The 14,132-nt window shown below is 44.6% G+C and overlaps 1 protein-coding gene across 1 annotated transcript in view; it reads right to left on the bottom strand.

Moving 5' to 3' along the window:
* Nucleotides 1-1,116, bottom strand: part of LOC121025457 (testis-expressed protein 13D-like) — a 3,332-nt gene extending 2,216 nt beyond the window's left edge. Inside the window, exon 1 of the mRNA XM_040468003.1 lies at nt 94-1,116. Within this exon, the coding sequence (XP_040323937.1) occupies nt 94-1,096 (1,003 nt within the window). The 5' untranslated portion in view covers nt 1,097-1,116. The remainder of the gene's footprint in view (nt 1-93) is intronic.
* Between the last annotated feature and the right edge of the window lie 13,016 nt (nt 1,117-14,132).

Here is a 14,132-nt window from a genome sequence, read left to right as displayed (position 1 = left end):
CTTAATCACGCCCTACGCTATGGGCAGTCCCAATCCCTCCTCCCCAGGTCTCAGGTGGGTTCTCCTTTCACTGGGTTTCAAAGGCTTTCTTACCATCTTCTCGCTGGGGCATCAGGCCCTGCGGTGGTTGCTTCATCGCGTCTCCGTGGCTCCAGTTGCCCCCTGAGGGGTTTACCAAGTGGGACCTCACAGTACCTTCCTTCTGGACGTGGCTCCTCTGGTCCCAAGGCAGGGACGTCTCCTCCTGGGACCCCAATGCAGGCCACATGCCCGGGGGGCAGACGCCCCCAGGAGAACTCTGGGGTGGGAACGCCGCTCCTGACGCTGCTTCTGCCACGACTCTGGGTAGGGGAAGTGGGGGATGGGGGAACGCCACCGGCAACGGCATGGGGAATGGCATCGGCACAGGGGGTTGAACAACCTGGGCCCAGGGGTACGGCGGGCTTGGCACGTGAAGCACGCCGGGCATCGTGGTCGCCGTCATCGTCATCGAGGCCGTCCGGGCCTCGCTCTGCATCTCCGCATCCCGCTCACGCTGCAGCCGAGCTGCGCCCAGCACGTCGCTCCGCTCCTCCGCGATCAGGGGCCACCCCTCGGTCGCGGTCGCGAGCTGCTGTGTTTGAGGCCAGATCTGCGGGGGCCGCGTCTGGGTGTGGGGCAGCTGCCCGCGCAGGGCCTCGCGCTCGTCCAGCGCCTGCTGCAGGTGGTGCTGCGCGCCGCGAAGCTGCGAGAGAGCCTGCTCGCGCTCCTCGCGCAGCTGCTGCAGCTGGGAGGCCAGGGCCCAGGTGGTGGTCTCGCGCTCCTCCAGCTGCTGCTGCAGCCGCTGGATCCGGCGCCCCTGCTGCTCCTGCTGCCTCGCGGCTGCACGCACGCTCAAGGCCAGCGCGCTCCAGGAGTAGGCCCTCTTGACGGCGCGCGGCAACTGCGGGTCGGCCACGACGGACAGCAGCTCGTCTTCGATCTCGCTCCAGGGCCTCGAGCAGAAGGTCACGTAGAAGTCTGGACCGCCGCCATTACTGAGCACCTCTTCGTTGATGAACCCCACCACCTCGTTGTAGCGAAAGCCGCTCTTGGGGTCGCCGAAATCCACTGCCATGGCCGCTGCGGCCTAGTCAGCCGGCCGGGCCGCCTCCGCCGCTGGAAGTTGGCCTCCGCCGCTGGAAGTTGGCCTCCGGATCCGCCCCTCACCGCCTGCCCCGTCGGTCCTACTTCAGTCCTCGCCCAGTCCTGGCCTCCCCTTCGGCCTTCCTCTCTCCCCCACCCGTTCTCCTGACACGGCGTGAGGCCGACGCGCCACGCTGGCCTCTGTCAGGGCGACGGAGTAGCACGTCACAGAGCTGGGCTCTGAGTCATGGGCCGCAAGGCCTATTGGGACCGGTCTCTCGGGAGAGAGAGCCCCCTGTCTGGCAGGCCGGTTGGCGGCCGCACTGGGCTCTGCCCGCTTTGCTTGACACAACGCCTCCTACAGGACGGGCTGGGCGGGCGGCCGTGCAGGAAACTGCCGAGAGCACGGAGGCGACTCTTGCTCCCAAGGGCTTCTGAAGGACAACACCCGGATGCGCTGAATGAATTTCTAACCTGGGGGTCGGGGTGTCGTGCACGGTTGGGGGGGGGGCTCCTGTTTGGTTCAGCTCCCCCTCCCGTGGCTCTCGGATGCTGTATCAAACTTTCCGTGGTCTCAAGGGGTCTGCCCTCTACCCTCCTCCTCCTAAGCTGATGACCTCGGAGTTCCTCTCGTGGAGAAAATCGAGTGACCGAGCCGTGGAGTCCCTCAGCTTTCCTTGCCAAACCCTATCTTCAAGCTCTAGACCCTAGTCCTTCCTATTTTATTTCCTCAGCGACTTCGATGCATCTTATAACCGTCGTATTTCTTGCATCCCCGCCCCCATGCCCCATTCTGTGAGACTGGACATTTTTCTCCCGTACAGTAAACCTGTTCGAGGTTCCTCTGTGCTTAGAATAATTTCCTCCCTCTGCGCCCTATCCTGGCCTTTCTCTCCTCCCATTGGACAGTAGTCTAGCTCTGTCCGCTTCATTGTGCTGCCTTCCGCATTCAACCTGCTGCACGTTGGTTTTCATCTCCCGAAACTTTAGCGACAGTTCTCCGTGAAAGTCAGCAGAGGTCCGTATCTCAGCACCAATACTGTGCAAGTTCGTTTTCACGTGATTTCTCAGTAGCGTTTAATTCTGCGACCGTTCCTTCCTTGATAGGCACTCCATCCTGTCTTGGTTTCCGTGATACCAAATTCCCCTGATGGTCCTCTCTGGCTGATCTTTCATTGAACTGCCTGTTCTTCAGCCCACAGACTCCACATTGGTGTTTTCCCAGTTTTGTCTTCAGACCTCTCCTCTTTTCATTCTGTGTGCTCTCCTTGGGTGAGCTCATTCACTCCCGTAATTTTAAACACCACTTTCAAATCACAACTCTGTATTTCCAACCTAGACTTTTGTCCTAATCATCAGAGCCATGGTTATGATCAGATAGTTATTAAGCACACAGTAAGTTCATTTGACAAAAAGTGGTGCAAAATATTGAAAAGTTCCCAGCCCTCGTGCTACTTGTACCTTCTCATTGGTGGAATAATAAATAAAAAAGTAAGTAAATAAGCAAAGCAGCTATAAGTTGTGGCATGTGTTATCAAGTTAATATGTAAGTTGACATGAGAGATAGAGACTACACAGGGGTTTGAGATTGTCCCCTGTAAATAAGAGTTTAGGGAAGGTCTCTATGAGAAGGGGACATTTGAACTGAGGCCCAGAATTCCAGTGGCAAAAGTCTTGCTGTAGAAAATTTTCAAATCTTCAAGGAGTAGAAAAGATCCCAGAGTGGCAAGAGCCTGGTTAAGTTAGGGAGGCAGTGGAATAAGATGATGTTGGAAACATAAATAAAAGTGTCATCTTGCAATGGCCTTGGAAGCAATATTAAGAAGATTGAATTTTAGCAGCGCCTGGGTGGCGCAGTCGGGTTAAGCGTCCGACTTCGACTTCGGCTCAGGTCATGATCTCATGGTTTGTGGATTTGAGCCTCACGTCGGGCTCTGTGCTGAAGGCTCAGAGCCTGGAGCCTGCTTTGGATTCTGTGTCTCCCTCTCTGTGCCCTTCCCCTGCTCATGTTCTGTGCCTCTTTCTCAAAAATAAATAAAAATTTTTAAAAAAGAATCATGGATTTCATTTTTTTTTTAGTCTTTAATCTAGATCATAGAACAGTACCTTCGACTATTTTTCTTTTTTTTTTAATATATGAAATTTATTGTTAAATTGGTTTCCATACAACACCCAGTGCTCATCCCAAAAGGTGCCCTCCTCAATACCCATCCCCCCCCCCAGCCCCCCCCCCACCCCCCCTCAACCCTCAGTTTGTTCTCAGTTTTTAACAGTCTCTTATGCTTTGGCTCTCTTCTACTCTAACCTCTTTTTTTTTTTTCCTTCCCCTCCTCCATGGGTTTCTGTTAAGTTTCTCAAGATCCACATAAGAGTGAAACCATATGGTATCTGTCTTTCTCTGTATGGCTTATTTCACTTAGCATCACACTCTCCAGTTCCATCCACATTGCTACCTAAGGCCATATTTCATTCTTTCTCATTGCCACGTAGTATTCCATTGTGTATATAAACCACAATTTCTTTATCCATTCATCAGTTGATGGACATTTAGGCTGTTTCCATAATTTGGCTATTGTTGAAAGTGCTGCTATAAACATTGGGGTACAAGTGCCCCTATGCATCAGTACTCCTGTATCCCTTGGATAAATTCCTAGCAGTGCTATTGCTGGGTCATAGGGTAGGTCTATTTTTAATTTTCTGAGGAACCTCCACGCGACTATTTTTCTTAAAGATACTGATATTTTTGAAGAGTCCAGGTCAGCTGTTCTTTATGTAATCTGGATTTGTCTGATTATTTTTTGGTGATTAGATTCATATTCAATACCTTTTCTTTTTAAAAAAAAATTAAAAAATTTTTGTTGATGTTTCATTTATTTTTTGAGAGAGAGAAAGAGAATGAGCAGGGGAGGAGCAGAGAGACAGGGAAACACAGAATCCAAAACAGGCTCCAGGCCCCGAGCTGTCAGCACGGAGCCCGACGCAGGGCTCGAACTAATGAACCGCAAGATCATGCCCTGAGCCGAAGTTGGACGCCTAACCGACTGAGCCACCCAGGCGCCCCTAAAATGTTTTTTTTTTAATGTTTATTTATTTTTGAGAGAGATAGAAACAGAGACTCGTGTGGTTTGAAACTCCTGAAACCAAAGGAGGAAGGACTCAGGGTTTCTTTCCTTTTCTTCTTTTCTTTCTTTTGTTCTCTTTTCTTTTCTTTCTTTTCTTTTCTTTCTTTTCTTTTCTCTTTTCTTTCTTTCTTCCTTTCTTTCTCCTTTCTTAAAATTATTAATGTTTTTTATGGTCTTTTTAAATTTTATTTATTTATTTATTATTTTATTTTTTTAATTTTATTTTTTATTTTTTAAAATTTACATCCAAATTAGTTAGCATATAGTGCAACAATGATTTCAGGAGTAGATTCCTTAGTGACCCTTACCCATTTAGCCCATCCCCCCCACACCCCCTCCAGTAACCCTCAGTTTGTTCTCCGTATTTATGAGTCTCTTCTGTTTTGTCCCCCTCCCTGTTTTTATATTATTTTTGTTTCCATGTCCTTATGTTCATCTGTTTTGTCTCTTAAAGTCCTCATATGAGTGAAGTCATATGATTTTTGTCTTTCTCTGACTGACTAATTTCACTTCACATAATACCCTCCAGTTCCATCCACGTAGTTGCAAATGGCAAGATTTCATTCTTTTTGATGGCCAACTAATACTCCATCGTACATATATAACACACCTTCTTTATCTGTTCATCCATAGATGGACATTTGGGCTCTTTCCATACTTTGGCTATTGTCGATGGTGCTGCTATAAACAAGGGGGTGCAATGTGCCCCTTCGCAACAGCACACCTGTATCCCGTGGATAAATGCCTAATAGTGCAATTGCTGGGTCGTAGGGTAGGTCTATTTTTAGTTTTTTGAGGAACCTCCATACTGTTTTCAAGAGTGGCTGTATCAGCTTGCATTCCCATATTTTATTAATGTTTTTAATGTTTTAATGTTTTTAATGTTTATTAATGTTTTTTAATGTTTATTTATTTTTCAGAGAGAGAGACAGAGTGTGAGTGGGGAAGGGATAGAGAGAGAGGGAGACAGAGAATCCGAAGTAGGCTCCAGGCTCTGAGCTGTCAGCACAGAACGTGACATGGGGCTCGAACCCCCAAACCGCGAGATCATGACCTGACTGAACCATCTAGGCACCCTTCTCTCTTTTCTTTAATGTTTATTTATTTATTTTGAGAGAGAACGGACACAAACAGGGGAGGGGCAGAGAGGGGGAGAGAGAATCCCAAGCAGGCTCAGCCCTGATAGTGCAGATCCCAGTGCAGGGCTCAAACTCATGAACCATGAGATCATGACCTGAGGTGAAACCAAGAGTTGGACTTTTAACCAACTGAGCCTTCAGGCGCCCCAGGACTCAGGCTTTCTAATTAGCTTGCCCAGATGTGGGGCACAGGGAGAGAGTGAGGGTTGAATCTTAAAAGCTGTCAGCAGTCAGACATCAAACAATGGAGTCAGACTCTTCACTATAGTTCATTCATTATAATTCATTATAATAGCACTGGATATTTGAGTGATGACAAAAATGTACCATGCTTCATTTAATTGAATTTGGATTTGTTTAAATAAGCCATTATGTCACTCTATGAGGCCTGAAGCCTGTACCCTGTAAGGAAAGGGAAAGTTTCACTGAATATCTTGCTCAAGAGCCCAGTATTTTGTTTGCTGAGAAACAAAAATGTGTTCCTTGGTCACTATCAGTAATGTTTGGCACTCCAAAGGGGATAAAGAGTGTCTTGGTAGGGCCTGGTGTACCTGGGTGGCTCAGTTAAGTGTCTGACTCTTGGTTTCGGCTCAGGTCATGATCTCAAGGTTTGTGGGTTCAAGCCCCACGTCGGGCTCTGTTCTGACAGTGCCGAACCTACTTGGGATTTTCTCTCTCTCCCTCTCTTTTTGCTCCTCCCCCGGTCATGCTGTTTCTGTCTCTCTGTCTTTCTCAAAATAAATAAATAAACATCAAAAAAGAGAATGTCTTGGTAAGGGCTTGTATTGTGGTTTCAGGATATACGTACAGCCATGCTGGACCTTGATTGTACGTGGGGTATCTATGAGGCAAGAGTTCTTTACCCGAAAGGGTGAAAGCTTAGACAAGCAATCATTGTTGCTGCATTGGCTGGACCAGAGAGCCAGACCACTGGCAACAGTCTACAAGTCTGTAAAATGGTGCGGCTGGGGCTGATTCTTGGCCAGGGAAAATCGTTTTGAGATGCACGCTTGAAGTTTCGCCAATTGTGTTGACCCTTGCGTCTTATCCTTTACCAGGAATGTCCTGGTTAAGGGACGTAAACGGTAGTTCTCCAGCGAACTTCTGTCACATGTGATGGTGTCATTACCATCTGTAAAATGTACAAACTCCCATTACTGTTCACTCAGTTGATCCCAGGGGGCTCCCCAGGCAGCCAAGGGATCTGGTAGAGGGGTGGCTTCTTCCAACACCATGCCACCTGTCAAAGAACTGAGGACAGAGGAGGCCACGTGGCCTGCTGGTGGGATATGCCAGAGGGCCTAGGTTGGGCTCTGTGTTGCAAAGGAGGCCTTTGTGGTCCCGGCCAGCTTATGGGTACTGTTTCCATGACCCAGTGCATAGTGGGTGGATGGGGATGAAGGATCATGGGCTCGGGGCCTGTGGGACCTCTGTTTCCAGGAAAGCCCAGTATGTGGCCAGCAATCGCTGTTCCTCTAGCATACAGCACAGGGCTGAGGAGGACAGGTTTCTGCACCAGAAGCCCTTAAGTAACTTATGGCCACTATGGGTGGTCCAGAGACTCCAGGAGTCATGAGAGAAGGTTGTGGAAGTTTCAACCACGGAAGGAGTCTGGTGGAAGGGCATTAATGAGAGTGGCTGTTATATTGCAATTTTGACAGAGTCTAGGGCCTCTTGCTGGAAGGGACTCCATTCAAGGTGGGCTGATTTTGAAATAACTGCATAAATGGGATTAAGGAAAATTTGTAAATGAGGAATGTGTTGCCTGCAGAACCCAAAAGGCCTAAGAGATGTTGGGCTTGTTGTAATACTGTGGGAGTTGAGAGGGTCAATAGCTGTTTCTTGACAGTGTTGGGTATGGAGGGACCCTTGGTTTCCCAAATAATTTTCAGGAATTTAGAGATGGCAGAGCCTTGCACTGTGTGTGAGGCAATGGCCCATCCCCCTTTCCGAGCTCCCTTGTGAGTATTTGTATGTCCCAAATAAGTGTGTCGAATGAACATCCTCAGGGGAGGACATCATGAATATAATGCTACACGTGCGCCCCTGGAAAAAACTGGATGCACTTAAGATAATGTCTGCAAAGACTGTGCGTGTTGGCAAGGCTACTGCGGTACTCCATAGAGAGCCAGGTGAAGGTATATCGTGTCCGTTAAGAGGTGAAGGCAAAGTGCAGGGGGAGAGACTAGAATAGACACTAAACAAAACAATTTAGCCAGATCCATTGTGGAAAAATATTTGCCAGTTGCTGACTGGATAGAGTCAGTGATTTCAATAAATTTGAATATGAGGCCCTAATGAGTGGGATCACAGCTCTGAGGCTGCAAAAATCTTTTTTGAAAAAATCATTCTTTCCAAGTTTAAGAACAGGTCAAATTGGACTGTTAAATGGAGGAGCAGTGGTTAACAATCACTCTTTCTCTAAATAGGTTGTATATAAAGGGTTTCAATCCTGGAAGGCCCTATTTAAATTTACATTGGGCCTTATTAGCTTTTTTAACAGGCATGTAGAAGGGAGAAGGTGCATGTGATTTCATTTTTAATTTTTTTTAATGTTTATTTATTTTTGAGAGAGAGAGTGAGAGAAAGAGAGAGAGAGAGAGACAGACAGAGAGAACACTAGTGTGGGAGGTGCAGAGAGAGAGGGAGATATAGAACTCGAAACAGGCTCCAGGCTCTGAGCTGTCAGTGCAGAGCCCGACGCGGGGCTTGAACTCAGGAGCCGTTAGATCATGATCTGAGCTGAAGTCAGACACTTAACCGACTGAACCACCCAGGAACCCCGTGATTTCATTTTTTAAATGTTTATTTATTTATTTATTTATTTATTTATTTATTTATTTTGAGAGTAAGAGCGAGAGAAAGAGAGAGAGAGAGAGCATGAGCAGGGGAGGGGAAGAGAGAGAGGGAGAGAGAGAGAATCCCAAGCAGCCTCCATGCTCAACGCAGAGCCAAACTCGGGGCTTAATCTCACAACTGTGAGATCACAACCTGAGCCCATATCAAGAGTTGGACACTTAACAGACTGAGACACCCATGCAACCCCCCACTTTTTAAAAAATGGGTCTCACTTTTAAAAGCCAATTTGTAAGTGCCAAATATTTAATTTTAATTTATTTCCCATTAGGTCTGAACATCTGGGTCTTTACTATTGGATATTTTAGGACAATGGGTGCTACCATCACAAGGAATTTAGGCAAGGCTATTGTCCTAATAGTTAAAATGAGGCATAACTGTCCTCTAGTTCATGTTACAGTAACTCCCCTAAGATTATAGGGGTTGTGCTGTTCAGATTTAGAAGGATACTTAGGTGTTACTACAATTTGCCCCCAAGTATTGATTAAGTTGCCAGTTGATGCATTTCAGCAGATATTAAAGTTAATCCAGAAGCTGTGTTGTAGAGGTGCAAAATCAAATCAACACACTTCTATATTTTTTGTTTTATAAATTCTTTTAGTACTTTTTAGATCCTCATTTGGGTCAAATTGTGGACCTGTTTCATTATTTTGTTTCTTTCCCTATATCCAGATCAGATTCCTCCCCCCTCCCTTCTTTCCTTCCTTCTTTTCTTCCTTCCTTCCTGGTTTTCTTTTCTTTCTTTCTTTCTTTCTTTCTTTCTTTCTTTCACTATTGGATATATATTGGAGAAGTTCTCTCTACCCGGCCTGCTTTTTTTTTTTTAAGTTTATTTATTTTGAAATAGAGAGCATGAGCAGAGGAGGGGCAGAGAAAGAGAGAGAGAGAGAGAGAGAGAGAGAGAGAGAATCCCAAGCAAGCTCCGCACTGTCACTGTGGAGCCTGACTTGGGGCTCAAACTCACGAACCGTGAGATCATGACCTGAGCCGAAATCAAGAGTTGGATGCTTAACCGACTGAGCCACCCAGGCGCCCCCCCACCCCCCGCACCCTGCCTGTTTTTATAAATTTCTTTCTCCAGAAAACCTCAGATAAATATCATTAGTGTTAGAGCCTCTCCCATGGTAGTGGTTGCTTTATACAGCTTAAGGACCTCAGTCTTGAGTTTGAATTTACCCTTTCACTATGCATAGGGGTGCTAGAGGGGATTTTCCTTATAACCCTGGGGATCAAGATCTTTCTTGTGCCATAGGCAGCAGCAGCAATGACAACAGCAACAGCAATAAAACATTTTGTAGGGTCCTAGTGAGCCCTCTGCCTTTAGAAATGTGGATTTGATAACTAAAATATTTAAATAATAACTGCTTTTCTAGTAGTGACCGATCTTCCTCCACATGAGCAATCACTCAAGGGGCCTATATATTACACAGGGTGTACTCTTTCCCATGAGTGCTCTATAGAATGACAGCCAAATGCCTGACTGGGACACACAAACAAATGGTCCCAGGGTAAAACCTTTCTTTCTCCTGAGCCTAGCATTCGTCACAGTGTATGTTGGAATCAAGACAGGTGATTCATTCTAAGATGAGAACTGTGCAATTTGAAAAATGTACTGGATGGGATTAACAACAAATTAGACATTGCAGAAGGAAAAACATAGGAAACTTGAATATGTAGCAATGGAAACTATTCCAGATGATACACTCAGAAGAAAAGGCATCCAAAGAAATGAATAAAGCAAATCCTGTCACATACTACAACATGGATGAACCTTGAGGACATGACGCTAAATGAAATAAGCCAGCCACAAAAAGACGAGTACAGTATGATTCCACTTATATGAAGTATCTAAATTCACAGAAACAAAAAGTAGAATGCTTGTTGCCAGGGACTGGGGCAGGGGGAAAAAGAAGAGTTGTTTTAATGAGTATGAAGTTTCAGATTTGGAAGATGAAAAAGTTCTGGAGAGCTGTTTCACAGCAATGTAGGTATACTGAACATTACTGGACTATACACTTAAAAATAGTTAAGATGTTAAATTTTGCTATGTGTATTTTTACCACAATAAAAAGCTATTCTAAAGACATAATCAGAAATGTGCAAAGAGGGGTGCTTGGTTGGCTCAGTTGGTGGAACGTGTGGCTCTTGATTTCAGGGTTGTGGGTTTGAGCCCCACATTGGGTGTAAAGATTACTTAAAAATAAAATCTGTAAAAAAACAAGAAATATGCATGGACATGTTTTGTCCCAGAATGTTTATTGCTATATAATTTGTTATATCAACAAAAAAATTGGTAATAACCTTAATGAACAGTTTGGAATTGGTTAAATACATGTTGATGCATCCATACTCTGAATAGTACATAATGCATTTCAGTTATTAAAAGTCACGTTGCCAAAAAGAGGTAACATTGTTAGTGTAGTGTTTGCAATATATGTAGAAGAGAAACATATGATGATAGCACAAAGATTAAAATGGAAGTATATTGTTGTAACTTCCCTACACTATATGAAAAGTTGTATAATGTGACTTCAAGGTAGACAGTGAAATGTTAAAAATATCTACTATGAACCCTAAAGCAATGTCTAAAAAAAAACCCAAACAAATAAACCAAGCAATATAGCTAATAAATCAATAAAGGGGATAATGTGGAATCATTTTTAAAACCCAATTAATTCAGAAGTGCCTGGCTGGCTCAGTTGGTAGACCGTGCAACTCTTGATCTTGGGGTTGTGAGTTCAAGTCCCAAACTGGGTGCAGAGATTACTCAAAAATAAAATCTTAAAAAGACCCAATTAATTCAATTAGAGCAGAAAAAGAAGAAAGGGGACCAATAAGCAAGCAAGACCAACAGAAAACAAATAGCAAGATGGTAGATTTAAATGCAATCGTATCAATAATCACGTTATTTAGAAATGGTCTAAACAACTCAAGTAAATGATAGAGATGGTCAAGATAAGAAAAAATGCATGACCCTTGGGGCACCTGGGTGGCTCAGTCAGTTAAGCATCCAGCTCTTGGTTTTGGCTCAGGTCATGATCTCCTAGTTCATGAGTTTGAGCCCCACATCAGGCTCTGCACTGACAGTGTGGAGCCTGCTTGGGATTCTCTCTCTCTCCTTCTCTCTCTATTCCTCCCCTGCATGTGTTTTCTCTCTCAAAATAAATAAACTTTAAAAAAAAGAAAAAAATCCAAGACCCAACTAGGTGTGGTCTGCAATAAATCACCTTAAATATGGAGACACAAATAGGCTAGAGTGTAAAAATTGAAAAAAAAAACATCATGCTAACAGTAATCGAAATAAAGCTGAAATAGTAGCTTTAATTTCAAACAGAGTAGGTAGCAGAGCAGCAAACACAAAGAAGACTTGAAAAGTATGATTAATCAACTTAATTGATATTTATAGAATGCTTTTCCCCACAAACATCAGAATACACATTTCAAGTGATCATTTGTCAAGAGAGACAATATTCTGAGTTATAAAAGAAGTCAATATATTTAAAATCATTCAGATAACATGAAGTATGTTGTCTCACCACAATGGAATTAAATTAGAAATCAATAATAGAAAGATATATGTAAATCCCTGAATATTTGGAAACTAGGTAATACTACTTCTAAATATTTCATGAGTTGGGGCACCTGGGTGGCTCAGTCGATTGAGTGTCCGACTTCAGCTCAGGTCATGAATTCGAGCCCTGCGTCGGGCTCTGTGCTGACAGCTCGGATCCTGGATCCCGCTTCGGATTCTGTGTCTCCCTCTCTCTCTGCCCCTTCCCCACTCATGCTCTGTCTCTCTCTTTTTCTCTGGAAAATAAACATAAAAAATTTAAATTTTTCATGAATTAAGGAAGATTAAACAGGAAATTAGAAAGTGTTTTGAAGAGAATTAAAATAAAAGCACAACGTATCAGAATTACTGAGGTGTAGCTAAGGCATAAGCTTACTTAGAGGGAAACTTAATATTTTTAAATTTTATTTGAGAGAAAGAGAGAGAGAGGGAGAGAGGGAGAGAGGGAGAGAGGGAGACTGGGGAAGGGGCAGAGGGAGAGAGAGACAGAATCCCAAGCAGACTCCACGCTCAGCGCCAAGCCCAACAAGGGGCTCCATCACACGATCCTGGGATCAAGAGTTGGACACTTAACTGGGTGAGCCACCCAGGTGCCCCCAGGGAATTTTAAACATGTTTAAATATGTTATGTTTAAATCTAAATATACAGGGGCGCCTGGGTGGCGCAGTCGGTTAAGCGTCCGACTTCAGCCAGGTCACGATCTCGCGGTCCGTGAGTTCGAGCCCCGCGTCGGGCTCTGGGCTGATGGCTCAGAGCCTGGAGCCTGTTTCCGATTCTGTGTTTCCCTCTCTCTCTGCCCCTCCCCCGTTCATGCTCTGTCTCTCTCTGTCCCAAAAATAAATAAACGTTGAAAAAAAATTAAAAAAAATGTTAAAAAAAAATAAATCTAAATATACTTAGAAATTTACAGAACTAAATGCTTACATTAGAAAAGAAGAAAAGTCCAATTCAATGACTTGAGTTTCCAATTAAGGAACCAAAAATATAAGAGTAAATTAAATGCAAAATAATTTTAAAAATCAGAACAGAAATCAACGAGGTAGAAAACAGTGAAATAGAGGAAAATCAATGAAATCTAAAGCTGGTCTTTAAGGAAATCTGATAAACTTCCAGACAGACTCACTAGGGAAAAAAAGGTGAAAAAGACACAAGTTACCAGTGTAAGGAACGAGAGACAGATTCATCACTACAGATTCATACAGACATTAAAGGGATTATAAGGGAACAACTTTATGTCACAAAAAACGACAATGCAGAATATATTTTAACGTATCAAGAATACGTTGTTTCCTCTAAGTCTGGATCTGAATGTCATCATTGGTGTTCCAGTTTGGGTTCTGCAGAAACAAATGCTGAAATGGAGTTAGGGTATCAGACGCTTGTTAGGGATCAACACCCACGAAAGGCAGATGAAGTAGGATTGGGCCATTGGAGAAGCTGAAATGTGATATAGGCCAAAGACTTTGGTGATCCAGCAAAGAGCTTTGGAATGAATACTGCCAGTCAGAGTGGTCCCATGTCAAACTCACAGTTACTAGATGTGGGCTGTCACAGGAAGGGTGTAACTTGGGCAAAGAGAGACTCTGCAGCTGAGGCACACCCTGAAGACACTGACAGCTATATGTGGTCTGCTGACTGCCCTTTCCAGAGCTGAGCAGCAAGTTTTTCCTTGAAGAGGCATCTAGGTCGTATAAGTCTAAGTCTTTGTCTACCACAATGTACCATTTGTGCCACTGGGATACATTTCTTTTTTTAAATGTTTTATTTAGTTTTGAGAGCAAGAGAGAGAGTGGGGGAAAGGCAGAGAGAGAGGGGCCAGAGGATCCAAAGCGGGCTCTGCGCTGACAGCAGTGGGCTTGATGTGGGGCTCGAACTCACGAACCGTGAGATCATGACCTGAGCCAAAGTCACACTCAACTGACTGAGCCACCCAGGTGCCCCAGATACATTTCTTTCCGTATTTTTTTTGGGGGGGTGCAGATTCTACCGGACTCTATAAGGTGTTTCTTCCTGAGGGGAAACTTAGAAGAGGGAGGTTAGTGTTACAAACTACAGTCAACACTACAGACATTGGTCTTGGGTTCACAATTGGCGGTCATCATCACCTTCCTCTAATATCCATTTTAAATTCCTTTCACCCCCAATTACCACCTCTGTTGTCTCAGTGGCTCACCTACAGGTATGACCCAGGCCTTTGTCTTTGAGTGGCTTCAATCTTCTCACCACATCTTTCTCAGTCCAAGATGGCCACACCTGTCCATTTATCATCCTAACTGGGAAAGGCAGTACCTAGAAATATTCAAGTGGATCACCTGGGTTCCACACACATACCTTTAGGG

This window comes from Herpailurus yagouaroundi, unplaced genomic scaffold (genome assembly GCF_014898765.1).
Source record: "Herpailurus yagouaroundi ecotype Mexico unplaced genomic scaffold, PumYag 67641, whole genome shotgun sequence".
Lineage (NCBI taxonomy): Eukaryota > Metazoa > Chordata > Mammalia > Carnivora > Felidae > Herpailurus > Herpailurus yagouaroundi.
This window is presented reverse-complemented; position numbering and strand designations above follow the sequence as displayed.